This window comes from Oryzias latipes, chromosome 21 (genome assembly GCF_002234675.1).
Source record: "Oryzias latipes chromosome 21, ASM223467v1".
Classification (NCBI taxonomy): domain Eukaryota; kingdom Metazoa; phylum Chordata; class Actinopteri; order Beloniformes; family Adrianichthyidae; genus Oryzias; species Oryzias latipes.
This window is the reverse complement of record NC_019879.2, coordinates 21,191,399-21,204,060: the sequence shown is the minus strand read 5'-3', so window position 1 is coordinate 21,204,060 and position 12,662 is coordinate 21,191,399. Positions and strand designations below refer to the sequence as shown.

At 38.2% G+C, this 12,662-nt stretch overlaps 1 protein-coding gene across 3 annotated transcripts in view; it reads left to right on the top strand.

Annotated features, from left to right (window-relative positions):
• fign (fidgetin, microtubule severing factor) overlaps positions 1-11,243 on the top strand; it is a 31,577-nt gene extending 20,334 nt beyond the window's left edge. For all 3 annotated transcript variants that reach the window (XM_011489739.3, XM_004081733.4, XM_020713008.2), the window contains one exon: positions 5,295-11,243. In XM_011489739.3, the coding sequence (XP_011488041.1) occupies positions 5,303-7,531 (2,229 nt within the window). In that variant the 5' untranslated portion in view covers positions 5,295-5,302 and the 3' untranslated portion in view covers positions 7,532-11,243. The remainder of the gene's footprint in view (positions 1-5,294) is intronic.
• The last annotated feature ends 1,419 nt before the right edge of the window (positions 11,244-12,662 follow it).

Genomic DNA, 12,662 nt, shown 5'->3' with positions numbered 1-12,662 from the left:
GGAACTAAATAAGAATTTTTTTTAATTGAATTTAAAACTAACTATTAGTGAAAAAATGTATGCTTATAAAAGCAGACATTTCCAGAGGTACACAACATACACATTGACTTAGACGATAGCTAACCCTACATTCTGTTGTGAAGGCAGTTTGAATGAGTACCTGCAAACAGAAGAGTAAAAAAAAAAAAACACAAGCAGGCCCAAACCAAACGGACAAATAAAACTAAAAAGTCCAAAATGACAATTATTATATTATTATATTTCCCGATATCATAAGCCACTGAAATTATTCATGTGCAGTGACATCAACGGTACGCTCTGAGAAGAACAAGTTGGCGTGTATAACATCTATAAATGAATTAAACAAACTTCCAACAATGCACAAATTTGAGCTTTTAGGAACGTGGTCATTAAAATACTGCAATGTTTATTTTTAGTGTCAAGTTGGACTTTGTAAGACAAAAATGAATGTGGAATTACCCCCTTCTGAAACTATCCTCCTGTGGTCATTTGAGAAATGTCAACATTTGGTTGTGAAGGTTGGCTTTGAATTCAGGAACAGAAAAAAGTGCTTTTTTTCCCAAACTTGTCAGACCTTATTTTGGGAAAGTCTTCTTCCAAATGAGCAGCTGTGGTAATAGCACAATGCTTAAAAGCGTCTTCTTTTGTTTGTTTTTTTTCCGATCAAGTGTGAATCGAACCAAGGTGCGGGTATTTTTGGCGTTTTCCACCCGTTTAAAATGAATCTGCTCCTAAGTAAAGCGTCCTAAGTAAAACATGACAGTGCAGTGTTAAAGTACTTAAATTAGCCATAGTATATTACTTTGAATAGCCTGGCTGATTTGAGGACCTTAACCAAAATCATATTTCTATCTGTATCCAATCAAAGCTCATTTATTCTAGTCGTTTGGTTAAAAAAACATTTCTAAATAAGATGTTATTAAAATGTATCCCATGTAATTGGTTAAAACATTTTCCACAAAAATTTAAACCTTTTGTATGTTTTGTTGCTGAAGAGTAATAATATTATCATGTAATCCTATTCATATAAATTGTGTGCAGGTAGCATACACGCATCGGGCATGTGGTGCACGTTCAATAATATGCTGTGGTTCTTGAATGCACTTTTAACAGATGTTCTCGAAGAGGCTTGGTGCAAAATGAGAAAGCAGCTCAAATTCCTTAATAGCTCTATTTCAATATACAAAAGAATTGGTATATAATTCCAGCCGGCACAACCGCAATTATTAATTTCTCCTCTATGATCAATTTTCTAATGGTTGGTAATTTCATGAATTAAAAGGATCCATACGTCCTTACCAAATCTTACTCCCTGATTGGTCAATCTTCAACTGGTTTAACTTTCAACACATGTTCAGTGGTGGCACGTATTATAGTAGAGCCCGTAAACAGACTCAAAAATGCGCATAGCAATGCATGAACACGAGAGTGTTGACTGTGGAAACCAGATACGTCCATTTACGCAAATTTACTTGGACTTTTTACTGAAAGTGGCCGCTTGAATGCATGTCTCTGAGCCCGATGTGAACGTAGCATTAAAGATCTGCTTTGATGTCCAACTTGTAGCTGAAGTGACTCTCGTTCTGCTGCAATTGCTCACTTCTTCTTGTGAGGAAAATATTGTGATTATAGGTCTTTTGCTAGCCTGACAGGTAAACTACTGTGAACTCACTTCAAGTGTACATTCGTCATCTTCCATTGCTAAACAGACAAGTTTGTCTGATTGTGATCATACTGACACATTTGGTAATTTGTCGTCTCAGTAACCCTGACAGACATCACAGTAACTCTGGAAAAAGACACTGATTACGACAGCTTTTTTTGTTGTTTTTTTCTAAAAATTTAAACGGCTTCCTAAAATCAAAGCTTGGACTTCAAACCACATGAAGCTATAAAAAGAGTTCTAACTTCATATGAGACTTACTGGTAATTACTAGTAAAAAAAAAAAAAAAAGATCTCTCAGCACACTCCCTCATTTATCCGGATGAATTTGGACACGAATACAGCCTTGTTTTTATTTATATGCATAATTACTGTCTGTCGGGTATATTTGCACGCCTGTCAAGTAAAGAGCTCTGTGTGTGCAGAATAAAAGCAAATACTCTCATAATTATGTTTACGTCTAGCGATGGAAATCCCAGGGTTGTAATGATCAGTAATTGTAAATACTTTTCAGTATGCCCACTGCCTCAGCTGGGACTATTGTGTGGTGGAAAGTGTTTAATTATGACATTGTGCATGGTTAAATGTAGCAGTCTGTTGCAGCTTTGCAAAACACTTTCAGTGTGTAATCACGCTCAAGTCTGACTTTAAAGAGCTCATTATAGTTAGTTTTCTAAGGAGCGGCTTATTAAACACAGTTACCTAATAAGCATCTTTGGTGGTGCAAATTGGTTAAGATGGAAATGAGTCTGATTAGGCCGCGTTTCAATTACGACAGCTTTCCCTTCCCTCCCCCAGTTTTATCCACCCACTTTTCCATCCCCCTCAAACAAAAATATAAATAAGTAAGGGGAGAAAGAAAGTCCGACTGTTTTTTGCTTTGGGGACCTCCTACAAGAGTTTTATTTATTTATTTTTTTACATCGACTCCATCTCTCGCTTCCTCCCTCAAACACACATGCTCCGAAAAGGGGAAAGAAAACCACTCCGCCACCTCTGTTTCCTTTCAGCAGCACTGTAATGAATAGAGAATTGTGCAAGCGGTGGTCCAATTTACGCACTAGGAAATTGGATGGACAGAGTGGAGGCCCCACTCTTGCTTGCTTAAAAACATCCCAGGCTACCAGATTAATGGTTTCCAAAAAGGTCAGCATCTGTGTTTCATCGATGGTGATCACTGAACCAGAAATTAAAACATCGCGTGGCAGAATAACACCACCGTAACATCGCATGTCAAATCCTTTTTTTTTCTCTCCTTTAAAAATTGACGTTAAATTACAATAATTACATCAATGGCCCAACACCTTTTCTAGTTAAGAAGCTTATTTTTGAGAGTAATACGTTTTTGTTTTTGATCTAGCAAAGAATCATTTGGATAAACATCCTTCAATTAGACAGGAAATTTAAAATTGCAGAGATTCTGAAAGAAAAGCCCCCCTCTTTTGGACAGCTCAGTTTGAAATATACCCCGGGGGCTTATTTAAACCTATGAATTGACAAACAAAACTAGAACAGAGGCCTTTTTTATTGTTGGCCCATCAGTGGAATTTGAGCTCATATCCTGAGGGCATCTGAAAACATTCCTCTTCTAGAATCCTCTGTAATTATACCATTAGAAAAGACAGATAAATGAAGATGTGAGTGTTGTTTTTTAAGTTTAAAGAGCGGGTTTGTAGCGCAAAACTAAAGTATCAGATCATGGTGATAATCCAGTGCAAGCTTTTGTTTGGTGTACTTTAATTTGGGCGTTTTGTGCATTTGACTCCATCTGTTTACTATTATACTGCTTCTTAAGATGGGAAAATCACCACTAATCACTAAATGAAATCTCATTCTTGTAAAGTTTATATAAGCTTTGAAAATGAGTTTAAATAGAAACTTTAGATACAATTTTGCAAGTTTTAGAAATGCGTAGGTTATATATTTTTTTACATCTACAGATTTCAACAAAAAATGTATTGTGATTGGATGCATTTCCAATATGAAGCATGTTCTTACTTTATGAAGAGTTTTGAGACTGTGCTGCATTGTCATCACTTCAGTGAATTTAAGCACTCTTTACAAGCTTTTCTTTGAATGTCCTAAATGGCACATTGCAGTAAGAGTACAATCTCTCATTGTTATCTGTGTACAATGTATGTCATTGACTAACTGGGTCTTGAGTGTTAAGGAGCTCTTCATTTTTATTTTTTTTTACAAAAGCAATAATCCAGCTTCTTCCACTCTCAGTAATGGCTCTGATTCTTGGCAGATATTCAAAAGCCAGTTGCTGTTTCCCAGGCCGTGTTTTGAGTATAGGAAGATTTTAGTTGTTGTTGTTTTGTGCAAATTTGGCACAGGAAATCTCCCACTTCTAGAGCAAAACCTGTTTACATGGCTTTAAAAAACACAGTTCACACAAAATATAATATTTATTTTATTTTCACCCCCACCAGTTCCAACTGCTTTTGTTCATCCAATGTCCGTACCTTCATTTTTTTTTACTCAGGTTTTTCCTTTTTTTTTTTTTTTTTTTTAATCATTAGCCTGGACAGTTGACAACTACGCAAGCTATAGCATTGATCGCTTTGACTAAAACCATGTAAATTAGCACAATTAGTGAAGCATCATCCTGCTAATTAGCTGCTGGTGTCTCGGGTGGCAGGTTGGTAATGGCTGAAACAGAGGCAGAAGAAAAGCTGAAGACAAACGCTGGATGTGTAATCGCCCCGGACAGTAGCTGCTTTTGTTTAAATTGTGATATGGGCTTAGACCTGCTCAAATGTAAACAATGCCGTGCCAGAACTTATTAGGCCAAAAACTTTATTTAACAGGTGTAAAATTATATGTTTGATGCATCTCGTTTGGTCAAATTAGTGTTGCTAAAAGATGCACAAAAAATGTACACTAAACCTGTTTTATAGTTTTTTATGCTTAGTTCTGAATGTTTATGAGATCTTCTCTAATAACCCCAGAGTAAAAGATGACAGCTCGAGGAAAAGCTTTTATTTATAGATGGACTTTAGGATTTAACTTGATTACTTTTGTCATTCAAACCCCTTACGGCTGCATGGAGAGGCTGAGAGAGGCTGCAAAGAAAAACAGAAGTGAGCCATGTTCTTTTTTCCTCACTCTTGTGACGGGGAAGCAGTAGGCAGACTCGATGTGGATGTAATTCATGCTGGGCTGAGGGCTTTGTGTGATGAAAGCAACAGTGCGCTGCCAAGGAAGATTGCTTTGCTGCTCTCCTCCAAGCAGATTTGAAACTGTCTGAGAAATGCCTCAGATGAGTGTTGAATTATAGACTGACCAGCAGTGCCTGTGTCTTTCTGCGCTGTTGTTTGTGGATTACGCCATGGTTACTATAGGTGCTAGAGCCTGCATTTTCAAACTGGCCTTAATGTGTGTCCAGTTATTGCAACACATCCAAACCACTGCTTACAGGAGTTTTACATATTTTCTTTTTTCATTTTCATCTTGTCTTCACCTAAGCAAGCACAGAAATATGTATTTATTTTGTTGTTTGCTTAATTTTTTTTCTTCTTTTTGTTATATAAAAACATGCAAAAACATTTCATTTTAAATCATTATGAATCATCTTAATAATACTTATTTTTCTCTGGATATCTAGGTCTAAAGATGCAGTGGACCCCCGAGCACACACAATGGGCAGAGCAGCACTTTGACATCTCATCCACTACCCGCTCTCCAGCACACAAAGTGGAGGCCTACCGGGGGCACTTACAGCGAACATACCAGTATGCGTGGGCAAACGATGACATCTCTGCATTGACTGCCTCCAATCTGCTCAAGAAATATGCAGAGAAGTACTCCGGGATCCTAGAAGGCCCAAATGAAAGAGGTCTGCTGTGCTCGTACTCTGACAGCACCAGTGGACTCATGAATGGACGAAAGTCGGAGAATGAGTCATGGCAGGAGGGGATTTACCCAATGAACTGTGCTCCAGATGTTATACCTGTGAGCAAAGCTGGAATGACAGCAGCCCTACCCCCAGCAGATGTCTCGGCTAGCATAGGCAGCTCCCCAGGGTTGGCCAGCAGCTTGTCCGAGCCTAGCTACTCCAGCAGTAACTGTGGGAGCCACCCAGCCACCACCCTCCACTCGGGCATCCCCTCTCAGGAATATACTGCCAGCTACAACGGCTCCTACCTGCACTCTAGCTATAGTGGCCAGAATACCCCAGGCCTCCCCTCCCCACACCCTTCTCCTTTACATAGTGCCGGACTGTTGCAACCACCCCCTCCACTTCCTCCACCTACTTTAGTGCCGAGCTACAATGCCGGCTCTCCAAACATTCCCAACTACAGTTACCCTCCAACAGGGTATGCTTCACAGACTGCCGTGGGCCCTGGTTACAGTTCTGGGGGAGCACCTCCGCCTTCTGCATACTTGCCATCCGGTATCGCAGCTCCTACACCAATACCCCCTACCACGCTGCCCAGCTACACCTATCAGTCGCACAACCAGACACCAATTGCACCAACACCTTTGAACAGCAGCACATCCAACTCCTTAAAGCGAAAGGCTTTCTACATGAGCGGACATGGGGACATGGACCCAGGCTATGAAAATTTTAACTACAACCAGCCCCGCTCCTCGCAGAGCCCGATGTACAGAGTAGCAGACAGCAGCATATCAGACTCAAGCAGGGGCAGTGGTTTTGAAAGAAATCCCAATGCATCTTCTTTAGCTTTTAAGTCCACTAAACCCCAGATGTCCTCTGATCAGCAAAGGAAGTTTAATTTGCACTCTGGCAGAGCACTAAGTCCTCCATCCTATGGATCAACCAAAAGCTCAGTGGGGGAACTCAGAACTGGTGAGCCGTACAGCAAATTTGGATCTCCTATTATGAGTGAGCAAACTGAAGAGCACAGACAGCATCTGTCCCACTCCATAACAGGGCCTGACATTGGTTCAGCTACCTCGTCTATTCATGCTGCAGAAGAACAGCTAAAAAACAGTGACTCAAATTTGGTGGAGATGGTGACAACAGAAATCCTTCAGCAAGGCTCTGCTGTGGACTGGAGTGACATTGCAGGTCTTGAAATGGCCAAAGCAGCTATTAAGGAGGAAATACTGTGGCCGATTTTAAGGCCTGATATGTTTAGTGGACTAGCATCAATACCCCGCAGCCTCCTCTTGTTTGGTCCTCAGGGAACGGGGAGATCACTGTTGGCACGCTGCATGGCCACCCACCTGGGAGCTGCTTTTTTCAGACTAAGCAGCTCCACGCTGGTGACCAAGTGGCTGGGAGAAGGGGACAAGATCATCCAGGCTGCGTTCCTTGTAGCTCGGTGTCGTCAGCCAGCAGTAGTTTTCATCAGTGATGTGGATCTGCTGCTTTCAGCTCAGCTCAGCGAAGACAGCCCAGTGAATCACCTGAAGTCTGAGCTCCTGATACAACTTGACAGTATTCTTACCTCAGCTGAGGACCAAGTTCTTGTGGTCTGCTCCACCAGTAATCCAGAAAAGATCCCCGACTCCCTGCGGAGGTACTTTACAAAGCGATTACTCATCCCGTTGCCTGATGGAACGGCACGCCATCAAATAATCAGTCAGTTTCTCTCACAGCACAACTATTGTCTTAGTGACAAAGAAATGTCACTGCTGGTTCAGAGGACAGAGGGACTTTCAGGACTAGATGTGGCTCAGCTGTGTCAGGAGGCTCTGATTGGTCCTCTCCACGGCATGCCTGGTGCCGAGCTGTCAGGCATCCACCCAAGTCAGATGAGGCCGGTCTCATACCAAGATTTTGACAATGTATTTTGCAAATTCCAGCCAAGCATATCACAAAAAGAACTTGACATGTACAACGAGTGGAATAAAATGTTTGGTTGCAGTCAATGAAAGAAAACCATCAAACACAATTTCAATGAACTATGAGCATTCAAATACGTTAACCTGAAATAGAGAATAGAAAATCCTCCTGCAGGCTTCAGCCAGATGGTGAAAACGGTCTAAACTCCTAAAGTTAAATTAAAATGCTCAATGAATAAAAAAAAGATGCTCTCATTTTTTTGTACATAAATATATATATGATATTTATACATATATCAATATACTGCTAATCTTGAGATTTAGTTGCTGTCAAGTGCCTGACATGGTGCTGTTTAAGCGTTTTGTTTTTCCCTTATCTTCACACAGTTTTCATTTGTGGCATGTGCTAATAGAAAAAAAAAGCTTTACAGTGTGACATAAAAAAGTTGTTTTTCATTGGAAGAGTGTTTTTTCAGCTGTGTCTGTTATGTGCTCTCTGTGAACCGTTGTGGTTAATTTGAGCTAAATTAAATCTATTGGCATCATTTCAGTTGGGCTCCATCGCCTCGCACTGGTTTCATGTGTGCGTAATCATTTAATTACAAGAACACTGACACACTTGTGTTGAAACAGTCAGATCTGTTCCGTAGAAAACATGTTGGAGTTGGTCGTGTTGTAGCTTTTCCCTGTAACTGAGAACAAGTACTAATTTTCCTTTTTTTTCAGTTCAGTTTGAGTTAAAAAACAAAAAGCATTTTGGTAAAAAAATAAATATATATTATGGAAGGTAATTAAAATGTTTTTTCTTTCTTTTGCTATCTTTATAAAAACTCAGGAATGTATAGTACCTCAAGAGCTTGTACGCAAGTGGGCTTGCATTTGAAGTTTAAGTATCAAAACACACAAGTCTTTAATACCTCAAAAGGCTCAAAGTGTGAAGGCTCTTAAAGTGAATGTATGAAGGTAATGGTTGATTATTTGTGAGATTTTTCTGATGAGGATTTCATGTCGTTTGAGTTTGTTTTATAGAAAACTGACAGCCACTGTGGGATTTTGGTTATACTCCCACATGCATTTTTGCTTTAACATTTTTTTTCTGTTAGCTGGAAAAAATATCTGTTTAGTCCCTTGTTTTGAGAGATACGGCTGTTCAAGGGCAGTTTGGGGCAGCACTGAGAGAAATTCAAAATACAAACCTTTTGGGTTGAGAAGGAAAAATGCCCTAAGCTTTTTTTTTGTTTGTTTTCTTTTGGCACTATCTTCTGCTGCTGTTTTATCATTAGGATTATGTACAGCCTAATTTCATTTTCTACCTCAGTGTTTATCTCTAAAAACAAATTCAAAAAAGGCAGCAAAGAGACAGCACCTCTGCTTTACTGATGAGTAAAACCTATGAAATTCCCAAACCGCAATTTCCTGTGTGAAACATCTATCAGCTTTGCCTTTTGATAACACTTTTTTTTTCATCGTGTAATCCATCCATTGCCTTTAGCTAATTTGGTCTTTATCAACCCACTGGTACATCCACAGTTGCATCATGTTTGTTTTAGACAGCTGAGTCTGTGATGTGAAAAGCAAAATTAAAGGTCTTTCTGATACAGATTTTCTTTCTTTTTTTTTTTTCGGGAAGCATCGTGAAGCATCCACAAATTTGCTGATATTACATTTATGGTGATTCTTCAATTTGAGCAGCTCTATTTACTGTAGACTCCCTTACAAGAAAAATAAACGACATGAAGCGCTAGTTTAATGAGATCAGGAAAAAAAGTAAAAACCATAAAGCAGAAAAGAAAACGAGAAAGGTAGCACTGCGGGTATTAAGGAAAAGAACTGCAGAGGTGCTCAGGTTTAAGGTATTTTTATGCAGTATTTTGCTGAAGGTTTTACTTATTTTACCTTCAGGCATATAATCATTATCATGATCCCTGCCGTCTGATTTGCCATCACCTCGTCATCTCATGGTTTTCATCGGTAGGCATCAGAATCAGAAGCACAGCATCTCGCTGCATTAAGAAAAGCAGTTAGCCTCATCAACAGACGTACTTTGTCAGGCTTTTAAATTATGCAGGATTTAAAGGATGATCTTAAAAACATACACACAACTCACATTAAATGAGTTGATCATTATTCTAAAGTAGATTATCTGAACATTGTTGGGTAACAGTACTCAGAATGGAAAACTAAATTAGATTATTCAAGCAAAAAAATTAATATATGAAAAAAGATTCCATCTTTGCTACAGTTGCATTTTTATTAAAAATTATATGAGTGATCCTTTGTCTTTGTTTTTAACTGAAACACATTATTTGTAGAAGGTTTTCTCAAAAGAATTGCATTTTGGTATTTTGGATTTTTCCTGAAACCAAAGTAAATCCCTTTTTTTAAGTGATAAACAGGATTTAATAGAATTTGTGAGTTTCAGTGCTCTGCCATAAACCACACAGTTTTCCTTGAAGGTTTTTTCCATCGTCAGTGGAAGTTATAGTTTTTTTCCTGATAGTTTGTGTGAAATTTAAGAGAAACAAGACCTCTATTCTTAACAGATCCACACTGTCATTGTTGCGACACTAAACATGGTATTTCTTTGTAGTTGAGGTCTAAAAAAAAGCGTAAACATGGCAGAGAGTCAAACTGCCTTTTGTCCCACTACAACACAAGTTCACAACACATTTCCTTTTTTTTCTATTTTTAAGGGGGTGTTTGAAGTCCTAAGTTGCATTGATAAGGACAGATTCAGCAGAGTTTTATATATGCGAATATAGGAACGCTCAAACGAAGCAGTACTAATTGTCTCCTAGACAACAGAAAGTCTTGTCATGTACTCTGTGTTGTTCCCGTCTGTCTTTCAGACATAAGTGGAGTTACATTTTTATGATTGTTTTAACTGTCACAACAACTGGAGCGTAGGAAGACGTACGGCCAAAACTGTTTCACACCCATCAAGACAATTGTTGATATTTTAGAGGCTATAAGTTATAATAACTTGATAAGACCCAAAGCTTTTATTTATAAGCATACCAGTTTTCACAGTGGCACCAAGTTAGAAATTTACATCTCTTTTTTCTTTTTTTGCTGTATTTATGTAATTACTCTTACGGTCGAAATATGGATTCCATTCCAGTTTTGAAAATCTGCTGAACTTTATGACCATTTCTACCTCATTGCTTCATATGTACTGTTGTTAATGTTTTTTGTCATTTTGAATGTCATTCATTTATGGATTCCTTGAAGTTAGTTTTTTTTTTCTTTATTTATTATTTTTTTATTAAAGCGGTGACATAGGGAAAAAAAGATTCTGCTTAAGTCTGAGGAATCTACAAAGGAGGCTGATTTTATACTGTCAAAGAACAGAAGGAAAAAGGCACCTTGAGGCTAAAGATGAAGTTAACCTGCACAACCCGATCTACGGTTTATTTACAATGACAAACTGCAATCTCTTCAAGGTCTTTGATAAAAAAGTATTTTCCTTGGAGAAAAAGTGGAACTGCTTTAAACCTCTGTGCATTGTTGTAATTCTATGTAATTTGTGCGATTACAATTCAACAGTCAAGTATGAGGGACAAACCTTTTGTTATGAGTATTTAGAATTTTTACTCTGCTTAGACATGTACAGAAATCCAACTTGCACATAGCTGTATGTATTGTACATTTGCTATTGGTTTACAGCAAACATACAAAAATGCACCACATACATGTTTATATGTGTGTATGTATTGCCATATTTACAGTACAGTCAGTTTTCTTTGTATTATCATTTCAAAGGTTATTGAAATACTGAATAAAGGCGGTTTGCTTTTCAAAATGCCTTGTTTTTTTATCCTTACTACTATGTTGTTGAAAAAACATAACAGTAAAATGATGGAATGGAATAGAATTGTTTTCCATAGTTTTGAGCTTTTTTTCACTTTAACAGCAATACTGACAAATTCACTTTCATTAAATCATTGAGTTGTAGGAGGTACTTGCGTGGGAAGTTTCTGTACAATTAGCATTAATGAGAACAGATGGAGCATTCTTTGTAAGTAGGAACAGATTTTTATAAAAGCGAATATGTTTCATTGATCCGTAATATGGGCTCTTGGAAAATACACTTGCATAATGTCATGTATGAGTTATTTCAGATCCAAATGACTTACACTAAGCCCAGAAAACTTGACATAAGAGGTTTTATGTGGCAGTTTTAAATGAAGATTGTGATTGCATGTGATTTAACATAGAAGGATAATTTTTTTAACTGTATAAGATCAAAACAGAACCTTATAAGGACTAAATTGCTATGATCAAAGGTAAGAATGTTTATCAAACTCCATCGTGTAAATATACTACAAATAAATAGATGTTTCTTTTCAAAAAAGTCAAGAAAAAACTGAATTCTCATTCAGCTGCTCATATAAATGCACATTCAACATTTTGCTCTCTGCCGCAGCACAACATCCTTTTTATTATATTATCAGGGTCTGAAATTTCTCAAACACACTCATCTTGCATTCCATGATTCTCTTCACAAGGGCCATTTGAGCAAAAGTGGAAAAAAAACATCAACAAGGAGACAAATAAAGTTGAGTCAAACGAATTACTCTCCAGTTATTAGTGGCTATTTTGTAAATATCAAAGATCCACGTGTCCCAGTGTTCTGAGCTTCATTTGCATTCTGATGAAACTGAAGTGGATGTGTGTGAACTCGGGGGTTATCTGTGGAGCTGCAGCAGCGAGCTGCCGAATCAGACAGCTCCGAAGCGGCGTGGCTCAAGAGGATGAGCCGCAGACCTCTCTAACATCACTTCCTTCATAACAATTAAAATATGCAAACTGATAATTTTCCTTAAGTAGCCCTAAATGTGCAATCTATTTAAATATGAGGAGCTTGCAGTGCCGGTTTTGTGTGGTGCTGGAGGAGGGGGATAAATTATGCAAATAACAGAAAGGACTCTTGAAAGCCTAATTTTTCTGTAATAAGCATACTGTTTCATTTAATTTTTTGCCTGTTATTAAAAGTGACAGTTCTTTTGCTCTGTCTGATGGCTGTATCTGACACAAGCCCATGAAACTGACTGCTAGACTAATGGCAAAGCATTTTTGTCGCTTTTAGATGATGGTTACATTCACAAAGTAATTATGCACTAGAGAGTCCAGAAATAAGGTTTAATTACACAGTAATCGCTTCTGATGGACACTAGGAAGTGCGAGCACTGCCAGACTGCAATCCATCAATGACAAACCT